Genomic DNA, 12,345 nt, shown 5'->3' on the forward strand with positions numbered 1-12,345 from the left:
AGGGTGGGGTCTCTGGGTGTGAGGTCGTGTGGCAGGACTGGACAGTCCCCTGAGGGCTTGGCCGGTGCACTCCTTACAGAATTTAGAACCCAAATGGCCCTTCACCTTCCTCCTTCACAGCTCTGCATCCTCAGGTTCTATTTCTGGAAGACCCCGAGGATCATCTGCCTCCCCTGCTTCCCAGTTTCCACCATCCTCCTGTCACCTCATCCCTTAGCTGGGCCCCAGGATCCCAGGTCCCACCTGTCCTTGGGGCTTCTTCTCACCCTGCCTCACCCACCCCTGCCTCCTCTCAGGCTCGCTTCCCAAGCCCAGAAGCAGCCAGGCTTTGGAAAGGCACCGTATCCCCACCCGTGGAGGGGCCCCCAGTGTCCGCCTCCCACCCCACGGCGGCTGAGAGCCCCACGTGACTGTCCAAGGCAGATGTTTCCTGCTCCCTGGGGAATGCTGTGTCAGTGGCCAGGCTAGCCGCAGAGCTGACATCTCCCTGACCCGCCATGGGCCCCAACCTGCTCATGCTGTTGCTGGTGGGACTGGCAGGTAAGGTGAAGCGGGTGGGCTCTGGGCCCCATGGGCTCCGCTTGGTGCCCAGGAATAATTGACATCATGGTGGCACCAGCAGCATATATGTAGGGCCCTGAAGGGGGACCTCTAGGCCCCTGTGCCCCTGTGGCAAGTGGGTGGGCTGGAAAGTTCCCGGGGCTCCTGCCCCGCATAACCACATCCCTTCCTTCCCCAGGCCAGGCCTCCACCAGCTTCCCGGAGGTGCTGCAGGCCCCCGTAGGGGGCTCCATTCTGGTGCAGTGCCACTACCGGCTCCAGGACGTCAAGGCTCGGAAGCTGTGGTGCCGGTTCCTGCCCGATGGGTGCCAGCCCCTGGTGTCCTCGGCTGTGGATCGCGGAGCCCCGGCGGGCAGGCGCATGTTTCTCACGGACCTGGGGGGCGGCCTGCTCCAGGTGGAGATGATTACCCTGCGGGAGGAGGACACCGGCGAGTACGGCTGCGTGGTGGAGGGGGCGGCGGGGACCCAGACGTTGCACAGGGTGGCCCTGGTTGTGCTCCCTCCAGGTGAGTCGTTCTAGGCTGGCCATTGCCCCTCCCCGCCCCCACCTGCTGCTCTCCGTCCTTGGGGAATGGGGACCCTTGGGGGCGGGGGAGGGGGGAAGGGGGCGGGGCGGGGAATTGGAAGGAGAGAGTTTTGACAGCACCCCGGGAGCGGAAGCAGAACTGGGTGAGCAGTCAGAGATAAACGAGCCAGACGGTGGGTCCCTTCCCCCTCCTGTTCTAGCGGGGGTTTCCCGGCTGAAAGGCATGTCCTCACCCATGGCCTTGGCCCGCCTCATCCCGCGTTTTCAACATACTTGATGCTTTTTTTTTTCCTTAGAAAGGTTTTAAACAAAGTTTTTTTTTTTTTAATTTTTAAAATGTTTATTTATTTTTGAGAGAGAGAGAGTGACAGAGCGTGAGCAGGGTCGAGAGGCAGAGAGAGAGGGAGACACGGAATCGGAAGCAGGCTCCGGGATCCGAGCTATCAGCGCAGAGCCGGACGCGAGGCTCAAACCCACAAACTGTGAGATCATGCTATGAGCCTAAGGCGGGCGCTTAACTGACTGAGCCACCCAGGCACCCCTTAAGCAAAGTTTTAATTTGGGCATTTATCAACTGGAATTTGTTGTTGTTGTTGTTGTTTTTTTTTTAATTTTTTTTAACGTTTATTTATTTTTGGGACAGAGAGAGACAGAGCATGAACGGGGGAGGGGGCAGAGAGAGAGGGAGACACAGAATCGGAAGCAGGCTCCAGGCTCTGAGCCATCAGCCCAGAGCCCGACGCGGGGCTCGAACTCACGGACCACGAGATCGTGACCTGAGCTGAAGTCGGACGCTCAACCGACTGAGCCACCCAGGCACCCCTGGAATTTGTTTTTTAAATCTCCCAGTTTATTACTCCCGCTCTAATGGGTTTGATGGCTTAAAATGACTGAATTCGGATTTTATTGAAATTTATGTCTTCACTGAGCATCTAGGATGCGCCTCACCTACACGCAGGCGCATTCGGTACCTGGATTACTTCAACTCCTTTAGTTTTACCCATGAGAAAAGTGTCACTCCTGGTCCCTCCAGGGTTGTCAACCCCTATCCTCGGGAGAGAAAGTACTTTTATATAGGCTGTGGTTTTCTCTCCCAGCCGACAACTTTCTAACGTCTAAGCATTTATTAAAAGAAAATTTTAAAGTAGGAGAAAGAATTTTCCAGAGAAATTGGATGTCGTAAAACAAAAACAATCTTTTGGAGGGAAAACGGCCAGCTTCCTGCCGAAATGGAGCCTGCTCTACCTTTCTCTTAGGAATGATGTCTTTTTCGCCTTCACGGCTTCCTTTCTCAAGTAATTTGCGCCCAAGCCCCAAATAAGGAAATGAAGAAAGGCACTTTCCCTGCTCGCGGTTTTTTTCCCCACTTGTTACTTATGAGGACGGACTAAGGTGTCCTTAGAATCCCTCTCATCTCCGGTCCATGATTATTACTTTACATTGTAAAGTGTACATTGTAAAGGACTGTTGGTCCTAGTCTTCTCCTGTCCTCCTCCTTCCTTGGCACCGTAAGGTCTGGTAACTCGAGCCTGTAGGACAAGATGCACTGGGGAGAGGAGCAGGTGCTGGGGACCCGACAGCTGTAGCGTGTGGATGCTCAGGGCTGGCTGGTGGAGCATGGCTTTCAGGGAGGGTGTGGGTGGCTTAAACGGCACTAGGTGGGCAGGACGCATGCAGGAAGATGGGAGACACAGCATCTCCAGATCCTGGTTTGGCTTGGTGGGGGGGTGGGGATGGTGAGCCTCTGAGAAGAAGGAAGACCACACCTGCTGAGAGTCTAGAAGGACTGGCCAGGTTCCCAAGACAGATGGTCCGGCCCAGAGAAACCAGGCCTGAGTCTGACAGCCAGAGAGGTTGAGCACAGTGGTGTAGGGACAGTAGAAGCCTTGTCACAAAACTGAGTCTGGGGGTCCGAGCGAGGCTCTCAGCAAGGGTCCCTTGGCATTGTGTCACATTAGGGGTGACCCTAGAGTTCCTTAGATCCTGAGGGCAGAGCTTGGGTTGCCCCCCTCCCCCGCCCCCGGCTTGCAGGGGGTCACACGGTTGCAGGTAGGTAGAGAAGTCTAGCGGGCTCTGCCCCTTTAGAGACCTGTGGATGAGCGACAGGAGCAGGGTTGTCACTGCGGGATAAGAGTGGAGAGCCTATGCTGCGGTGGGGGTGGGGAGGTAGGCGCAGATTACCCAGTGTGTGGTTCCGCATAGGCTGAGCAGCCCGAGAGGCCAGGGAGAGGCCAGCAGGTGAAGAAGGAAAGTAGGGGCAACAGTGGGTGGTGGAGGGGAAAGAGGGCCCCATCACAATTGGGTAAAGACAGAAAGAATCCACCTCTGATCTCCAGAACGAGGGCCCCTAAGGAATATGCCAAGCCCCCATTTGTGTTTCTTGCTTGGAACCTCTCCTTCCTTAGCTCCACTCCCCCAGTCCCTCGGACCTCAACAGGCCCGCGACCCTATCCACACTGGGTATGTGCTCATGACTGTTTCCTTCTGACTCAGCTCCTACCCCGAAAGAGGAGGAAGAGAACTATAAGGTTGGGAGTCTGGCTGACGGCCCCTTCTCAGACACCATGGGCAGTGCCAGCCCTTTGGAACCCAGACAGGATGAGAAGAGGTACTGAGAAGAGCTGTATTCGGGGTCCGGGAAAAGGCTGGTGGTGGGAAAGGGTGGGAAAGGCTTATTCAGAGCCCCAGGCTAACTCAAAGGGAAACCTCACGGTTCCTTCCACCTCTGGAGAACTTCCGATCAGGCAGGAGGTCAGGCAGACCCTCCTGTCCCACCTCCCCCCCACCCCCAGTTCAGCAATGGCCCCTTTATGCCCGCGGGTCTCCAGCCAGGATAACCTGAAAATGTGTTTCTCTTCTGCCCTGCCTATGTCTGCCCTCCTAATTCCACCCCCCAAATCCTCTTCTCCCAACCATGGCTCACCGAGAATTGCACCTTTCTGCTACCGCTCCGGGGCTCCTGGTGAGCAGCTTCCTGCCAAGTTCAGGCTTAAGCTCCCCTATCCCTTTGTATCCTTCAGCATCCCCTTGATCTGGGGCGCTGCGCTCCTGCTGGGCTTGCTGGTGGCAGCAGCCGTGCTATTCGCTGTGATGGCCAAAAGGAAAGGTAGGTAGCAGTCTACCTGCACACCCCAGCACAGCCCCTGCTGGTCCTGAACCAGCCAGTCTTGTAGACAGTGTCGGGAGTCTAGTTCTGCTTCCCCTATAGACGGGCTTGTCTGGGCTTTAGGGAGGCCCCCAGGCCCTAGAAGTCCCCAGTTGAGGGGTAGATGGGAGGAAGGAGACTCAGTGAGAGCCAGCCTGGGGACAGACAGGAATTGGACAGGGTGGACCAGTGGAATAGAGACAGGTGACTGGAGATGGTGGGGGAAGGGTCTCAGGAGACGGGCTGAATGTTGAGGTGGGTTGGAGGAAGCTGGAAGCAGTAAGTGGGTGGGTGGGGTCTCCCGGCAGGCCGGGGTTAGCTGGTGTCTGGTGGGAGTAGACTGGAGAGTCTGGACTAGGAAAGAGGCTTCTGAAGGGAGTGAGGAATGGGCACTGAGCCAATACAGGAAGCAGACTGTGCTGCCGTCCTCTGTCCTCCCAGGGACCAGGCTTGGTGTCTGTGGCCAATCTCAGAGCAGCAGAGTTTCAGGCAAGGTAAGAGGCATCTGTGGGCCCCCAGCCAAATTCCGCAGACCTTCCGTCTGCGCGGCTCACTGAGAGGTCCCAGGATGAGGGGGTGGTGAAAGACTGGGACCCAGTCAGAGTCCAAACCCTCTTCCTTAATGCTGTGAACTTGGCGCCAGTGGTCTTCTGCCTTCCTACCTTGGTATTTCACCCTCTCAGATTTGGGGAGAAACTTGGGGCTTGAAAATCTTCAAAGTGAAGCCTTCTTGCCCACTGACATCCTCAGGATTTGAGAGACAGATCCAGTGTGGTCCTGGACTTCCCCGCAGAGGGAACTGGGGCAGAAGAAGGCATACTCTCTGCCTCATTTGTCTGCTTTTGTTACAGGCCTCTTCCTCAGTGGTCCACCACATCAGTGACTCTGGCCTCGGAGTTGATTTTCCATCGGACATACCGTATGCTAGGCTCGACTCGCCACCTTCCTTTGACAATGCCACCTATAGCAGCCTACCTTTTGATCCCCCATCAGAGGACTCTCCATCCCCAGCCCAATCCTCATCGCCCCCTCTGCCTCCTAAAGTCCTGATGTACTCTAAGCCTGTGACATATGCCACAGTTATCTTTCCTGGAAGGGACAAGGGTGGAGGGGCCACCTGTGAGCCAACCCAAGATCCACTGACTAGCCAAACACCATCCAGCTAAACTGTTCATCATACTATTTACCACAGAGACCATCCCCAGAGTTCTATGCATCCAGCCAGCCAGCCCATACCCTAGATCCTTAGTATATCAGAACAGCTAGGGACTTTAGGATCTAATCTAACCTCTTGACTTTTCTGATGTGTAAAGTGATACTTATATGTGATTGAGGTATCCTAGGAACGAACCCCCCATGCTGGTTCCCCTGCCCTTAAACCACTGAGCTAAATAAACTCTGAATGATAATATATGAGCTCTTGATAGTTGATGGGGAAAGAAAGGGCCTGAGTTTGACTATTCACATGGCCTGGAACTCTAAAGATTCTAGTCCAGTTTGTGCTATATTTCCTGCCTGTCCTGCCAGTGAGGGCATGGTTTCATTCCTGGTCAGAATTCCGGGATGCAGTCTGATTCAAGGGACACCAAGAAGGCATCTTCGAATGTATTTCCTGCCTTTCTCAAGATACCTGAAAGTACAGATCCATTAGCTTGAGTCTAGAAATCTCTTCTGCCTTCTGCTCTGCACCTTGTAAACAAGTGGTACCTTATGACGTGATGACATAAGATGGAAGGAAGGGGATAATGATAAATTAAGACTCAGGACAGATGGGGTGGGAAAGATGGAGCTGAGGAGTAAGATTAGAAACTGAAATAAATTCCAAGCCTGTTCCTTGGCAGCACAAAGGATTTCCAAGCACCAGGAGATAAGAGACCTTTGCAGACACGTTTTATCAGAGCTGGCTCTCTCTCAGCTGGGTGGACATCTGGTAGCACTGTTCCCTTTGGCCTGAAATTTGGGGCCTGGGAAGAGCCTGGTGGAGAAAAAGCATGGCATGGGAAGAAGGGGAATGAGTGGTAAAGGTGTGGCTGTTGTTAAGTGTACATGAAAACTAGTCCAGGCTGGGGGTGGAAGGGCCTTTAAGGTGTCTGCCAGGATTTCTTCTGAAACTGTTCAATTTGGAAATATTTGCCCATATTGAGATGAGAGACAGGTGGGGAGGATGAGGTGCTTGGGAACCAAATCTTCTTATAATCATGGAGAGCTAGGCATAAAGAGGTTGTCACCATCGGAGGGGCCCGGAATTCGGTATAGGTACCTGAGGAGAGGGGACAGGCAGGGCCTGGCTCCAGCTGAGGAAGTCTAGTGATGCTATTTTCAGGGAGCTCTGGCAGGATATTTGGAGCTTCCCCTGATAGTCTCAGCCTGTGACAGAACCTAAATTTACTTCCATCCCTTGTGGAGGCAGCAGCTGCCCACCAATCAACTAAGCCCTCACTTTCCCTGGATAAGATGCTGGTGGGGGCGGGGGGGGGGGTTGCTTGCTGTGGAGGAGGGGTGGTCACGGTGGGGAGAGAATATAGGGGAAGGTCAGGATAAAGTCTAAAAAGAAGGCCTGTGGGAAAAATCCTGATCTGAACATAGTGTGAACTTTTTGGAGCCTGACAGAAGTAAATGTATATTTAACAACACAAGGGAAAATACTAAGATCCATTGGCTGGTAGAGAAAACAGAGGAGAAGGGGAAATATATGAATTCCATCATTGCTTATGGTAGAAGTCTATGAATACCAACCCAAATCTCCTTTATAAAAGTAACTTCTGAGATGAAAATACGGATCTTCTATATTTTATCGTAAGAAACACATGAAAACAAAGACAATGCAGGTGACATGACCAGCTCATTGCTTCATATCAGAAACCTTTGGAATGCAGCTAAAGGAGTTCTCAGAGGAAAAGCCATAGCCTCAACAATAAGAACTAAGCATCTTACTCAAATTGCTAGTTCATTTTAAAGGAGAAAAGTTATATAACTAATACACAAATAAAAGAGCTTATTCTTTGCAATGAAATATAAGAGACACTGTTAGCTAACTTACTCAAAAAGAAGGATGAAATATGAAATGACAAGGGGGAAATAATCACAGATATAAAGACAAAGAAAAAAAATAATGAGAATATTTTGTGCTACTGGTGGTGGTTAGGGTGGGAGGAATGAATATAGAGAAAGCCTGAAATAATTTTTTGGGGTGACTGAAATGTTCTCTGTTACGACTGTGGTAGTGGTCACATGGGTGTATATATTTGTCAAAAGCTACCATTAAAATAGGTGCACTTTCTTTTATATAAATTATGTTTTGATGAAGTTAATTAAAAAAAATACTTGAAAGACCACTGGGGAATATTTAAAATAATCTTAGAGAAGAAAACGCTCTTTATTACACAAAACTCAGAAGCCATAAAAAAATTCATAGATACTTTAAAACTGACACATTAAAATAAATTAAGACTGATATCTTTTTCTTCATGACAAAAGCACAATACACAAAGACAAAACACAAAATGAAGAAAAATTCTGCAACTCATACAAAGGCAGAAATCTCATTTCTTGAACACTTATAAATCAATTGAAATAATAGGTTATGGTCACAGGATATATACATATAGCTCACTAAAAAAAGGGAATATAAACAATAAAGATGTTTAACTTCATTGAAGGGAAATGCAATTTAAAAGTACATTGAGAATGATTTAAAAGAAAATGGTTTAAGAACTCAGAAAATTCTCTCTTCCATAAAAGCAACAAGAAAACTGGCAAAAATAGTCAGAATCAACCTTGTTAGAGCTCTGGAAACCAATGCCTGCACCAACCCAAGGAGTCTATCCTTATGAAAATTGGCTTTTTCCACATCGTATCTGATTCAAAACACAACTTCATAATGCAATACTTACACATCTGTGTTGATAGGTACACCATTTATTAAGATGTAACTTTTATAACACTTATAATTTGTAAGAGTGGGGAGGGAATGGGGCTATATAGGAGCAAAGTCTTGTATATTGTTGAAATTAAGTTGGTATACATGTAAACTAGATTGTTTTAAATTAAAATGCTAATTATAATCCCTAGAGCAAGGAAAAAACCTCAAAAACATAGTAAAAGAATGACAAGGGAATTAAAATGAAATTAAAATTATGTATTTAATATAACAGAAGACAGCAGAGGAAGAGAGGGGCAACAAGATATAAGACAGGTAGAAAACAAATAATAAGATGGAAGACATAAATCCTATCTTATCAGTAGTTACATGGAATGTAAATAGATTAAACACTCCAATTAAAAGCCAGAGATTGACAGAATGTATTAAAAAACACATGATCCAACTATATGCTTCCTAAGAGACAAACTTTGGATTCAAAAACATGAGTAGGTTCAAAGTAAAAGGATGGAAAAACGTGTACCATGCAAACTAGCTAAAGAGAGGTGGAGTGACTATATTAATGAAGATAAAAGAACATTTTATAATGATAAAAAAGTCAACCCATCAAGAAGATATAACAATTATAAATACATATGTACCTAATAATAGCATTTCAAAAGACATAAAGCAAAACTGACAGAACTAAAAGTAATAAGTTGTAGATTAAATAGTAATAGTTGTAGATTTCAGTATCACACTTTCAACTACCGATAGAACAAGGTAGGTAGGTGGAAGATTGGCAAGGAAATAGACATGAACAATACTATAAAAAACTAGACTTAACAGACATCTGTAGAACACTCCACCCAACTACTGGAAAATACAATATACATTCTTCCAAGTATACATACAACATTCTCCAGTATAGACCATATATCCGACCATAAACAAGTTCTTGATACATTTAAAAGGATTGAAATCATACAAAGTATGCTTTCAGACTACAATGGAATGAAATTAGAAAGAAATTACAGAAGTAAATTTTGGAAACTCACAAATATGTGGAAATTAACACACTTCTAAATGACAAATGGGTCAAAGAAGAAATCACAAGAGAAATGATAAATTCTTTAAGATGAATGAATACAAAACCTGATATAACAAAACTTAGGGGAGTCAGCAAAACCAGTTCTTGGAGGGAAATTTATGGCTGGAGGTTAACCCCTATTTAAAAAAAGAAGAAAGATCTCAAATCAGCAACCTAACTTTCTACCTGAAGAAACTAGAAACAGAAGAGAAAATTAAGCCCAAGGTGAGCAGAAGGAAGGAAATAATAAAGATCAGAGTAGAAATGAATGAAATGGAGAACAGAGAAAGAAAAAAATCAACAAAATCAGGTGTTGTTTCTCTAAAAAGATCAAAATTGACAAATCTTAGCTAAAGTTACTTTCTTAGCCAAAAAAACAAAAAACAAAACCAAAAACAAAGAGAAGCCTCAAATTACTAAATAAGGAATGAAATTGGAGGGAGAACTACTGACTTTATGAGCTTAGAAGGATTATAAAAGGAAAATTGTGGACAATTGTATACCATCAAAATAGATAACCTAGACGAAATGGACAAATTCCTAGAAAGACACAAACCACTGAAAATGACTCAAGATTAAACCTCAATATATCTATAACAAATAAAGAGGTTTAAATCATAGTCAAAAAGCTTCCCAAGAAGAGAAGCCCAGGCCCAGATGGTTTTACTGGTGAACTCTACCAAACATTGAATGAGTTTTAAAACCAATCCTTCACAAACCTTTCCAAAAAATAGAAGGAACACTTCTTAACTCATTTTATGAGTAAAATCACCAATTTTACCTTGATGCAAAAGCCAAACAAAGAGATCATAAGAGAACTACTGGCCAACATCTCCTATGAATGTAGATGCAAAAATCCTCAACAAAATACTAGTAAATAGGCCCCAGCAACAAAGAAAGGATTGTACCCTGTGACAAGATGGGATTTATATCAGGAATGCAAGATTGGTTCCATACATGAGAATCAATGATATACCATATTAATAGAAAAAAAGGACCAAAATCACAGGATTCTTTCAACAGATGACAGAAAAAGCATTTGACAAAATCCAACACCCTATCATGATACAAATGTTCAACAAACTAGGAAGAGCAGAGAATTTCTTCAATCTGGTAAAGGGCATCTACAAACAAACAAACAAACAAACAAACAAACAAAACCCAAAAAACTCACAGCTAACATCATACTTAAAGGTGAAAAACTGAAAGCTTTGCCCCTAAGATTGAGAAGACAAAGATGTCCACTCTTGCCCCTTTCACTCAATACTATACTTTGGTTCTAAGGAGTATAATTAGGCAAGAGAAAGAAATAAAAAGGAAAGGGAGAAAAATATTGGAAAGGAAGAAGTAAAATGATTTCTATTTGCAGATGATATGATCTTATATATACAAAATCCTAAGGAATCCACACAAAAAAACAATAGATCTAATAGATGAGTTCAGCAGTTTCAGGATACAAAATCAATAAACAAAACTCAGTTTTATTTCTATGCACTAGCGATGAAAAATTCAAAAATGAAATTAAGAAATCAATTCCATTAGAATAGAACCAAGAGTAAAATATTTAGGCATAAATTTAACAAAAGAGTGTAAGACCTATACATTGTAAACTAGAAGACATTATTGAAAGAAATTTAAGAAGACCTAAATATGTGGAAAAGATATGACATCTTCATGGATCAGAAAATTTAATATTGTTAAAATAGCAATTCTCCTCCAATTTATTTACAGATTCAACTTGATCCCTATCAAAATTACAGTTGTCCTTTTTGTAGAAATTGACAAGCTGATCCTAAGTCATATGGAAATGGAAGGGACCCTGGACAGCTAAAACAGTCTTAAAAAATAATAAAGTTGGAGGACTCACATTTCCTGATTTTAAAACTTACTACAAAGCTACAACAATCAAGGTTGTGTGTACTGGCATTAAGGATAGACACAGAGAGCAATGGGACAGAACTGAGAGTTCAGAAGTAGACCCATACATTTAACAAAATCATACATCACCAAGAGTATCATTTAAATGGGGAAAAGAGTAGTCTTGTTAACAAAAAGTGTTGAGATGAGTAGATATCCACATGCAAAGGATGATTTGAAAAATTTCTTCACACTATATGCAAAAAAAAAAAAAATGAAATCAAAATGAATCAAAAACCTAAAAGAGCTAAAACTATGTAAAACTCTTAGGAAAAAACAGAGGAGTAAACCTTTGTGATTTCTAAGAGAGAACACTTAAAGCATGAACAACCAAAACCAAAAAAATAACCCACATAAATTGGACTTCATCAAAACTTAACACTTTTGCACTGCAAAATGATAGTGTCATGAACGTGGAGACAATTCACAGAACGAGAGAAAATAAAATATGTGTAAATCAAATCTGATAAGGGTCTAGTATGAGAATATATATTTAAAACTCTGAGCTCAACAATAAAAAGGCATTATAACCCAATAAAAAATGGGCAGAAGATTCTAAAAGACATTTCTCCAAGAAGATCAACAAGTGGCCGGTAAGCTTGTAAAAATGATCCACAACAAGGAAGGCCTGGATGGCTCAGTCAGTTGAACGTCTGACACTTGATTTTGGTTCAAGTCATGATCTCACGGGTTTGTGAGTTCAAGCCCCGTGGAGGGGTCCACACTGACAGTGCGGGGCCTGCTTGGAATTCCGTTTCTCCCTTTCTCTCTTCTGCTCCCCCTCTCATTCTCTCTCTCTCAAAATAAATAAACTTTTAAAAAGGACATGAGTGGTCCTAAAGGAAATGCAAATCAACACCACAACAAGATACCGCTTCATACCCACTAGAATATGCCTTTATTAAGAGAAGCAAGAACAAGTGTTGGTGAAGCAAGAATGTGGAAAACTGGAACCTTCACACATTGCTGGTGGGAATGTAAAATGGTACAGCATTTTGGAAAACAGTTTGACAGTTCCTTAAAAAGTTAAACACAGAGTTTCTGCATAACCCAACAATTCCTAGGCATATACCCAAAGAGAAATGAAAATGTATGTTCATACAAAACCTTGCACATAAATGCTTATAGTGGTGTGATTCACAATGGCCAAAAAGTGGAAACAACCCAGGTATCCATTAGCTGGTGAATGGGTAAACAAAGTGTGGCATATCCATACAATGGAATGCTATCCAACCATGAAAACGA

At 44.8% G+C, this 12,345-nt stretch overlaps 1 protein-coding gene across 2 annotated transcripts; it reads left to right on the forward strand.

Annotated features, from left to right (window-relative positions):
* Positions 1–269: 269 nt before the first annotated feature.
* TREML1 (triggering receptor expressed on myeloid cells like 1) lies at positions 270–5,645 on the forward strand. Of its 2 annotated transcripts, XM_027057797.2 has the most exons (6): positions 346–540; positions 740–1,069; positions 3,583–3,697; positions 4,110–4,195; positions 4,676–4,728; positions 5,086–5,645. In XM_027057797.2, the coding sequence occupies exons 1-6, from the start codon at positions 498–500 to the stop codon at positions 5,398–5,400; spliced, it is 942 nt and encodes a 313-aa protein (XP_026913598.1). In that variant the 5' UTR covers positions 346–497; the 3' UTR covers positions 5,401–5,645. The 2 variants fall into 2 exon arrangements, with proteins under 2 accessions (XP_053078815.1, XP_026913598.1); XM_053222840.1 differs by lacking the exon at positions 4,676–4,728 and having other exon boundaries at positions 270–540; positions 5,086–5,258.
* The last annotated feature ends 6,700 nt before the right edge of the window (positions 5,646–12,345 follow it).

This window comes from Acinonyx jubatus, chromosome B2 (assembly GCF_027475565.1).
Source record: "Acinonyx jubatus isolate Ajub_Pintada_27869175 chromosome B2, VMU_Ajub_asm_v1.0, whole genome shotgun sequence".
NCBI classification, from domain to species: Eukaryota; Metazoa; Chordata; class Mammalia; order Carnivora; family Felidae; genus Acinonyx; species Acinonyx jubatus.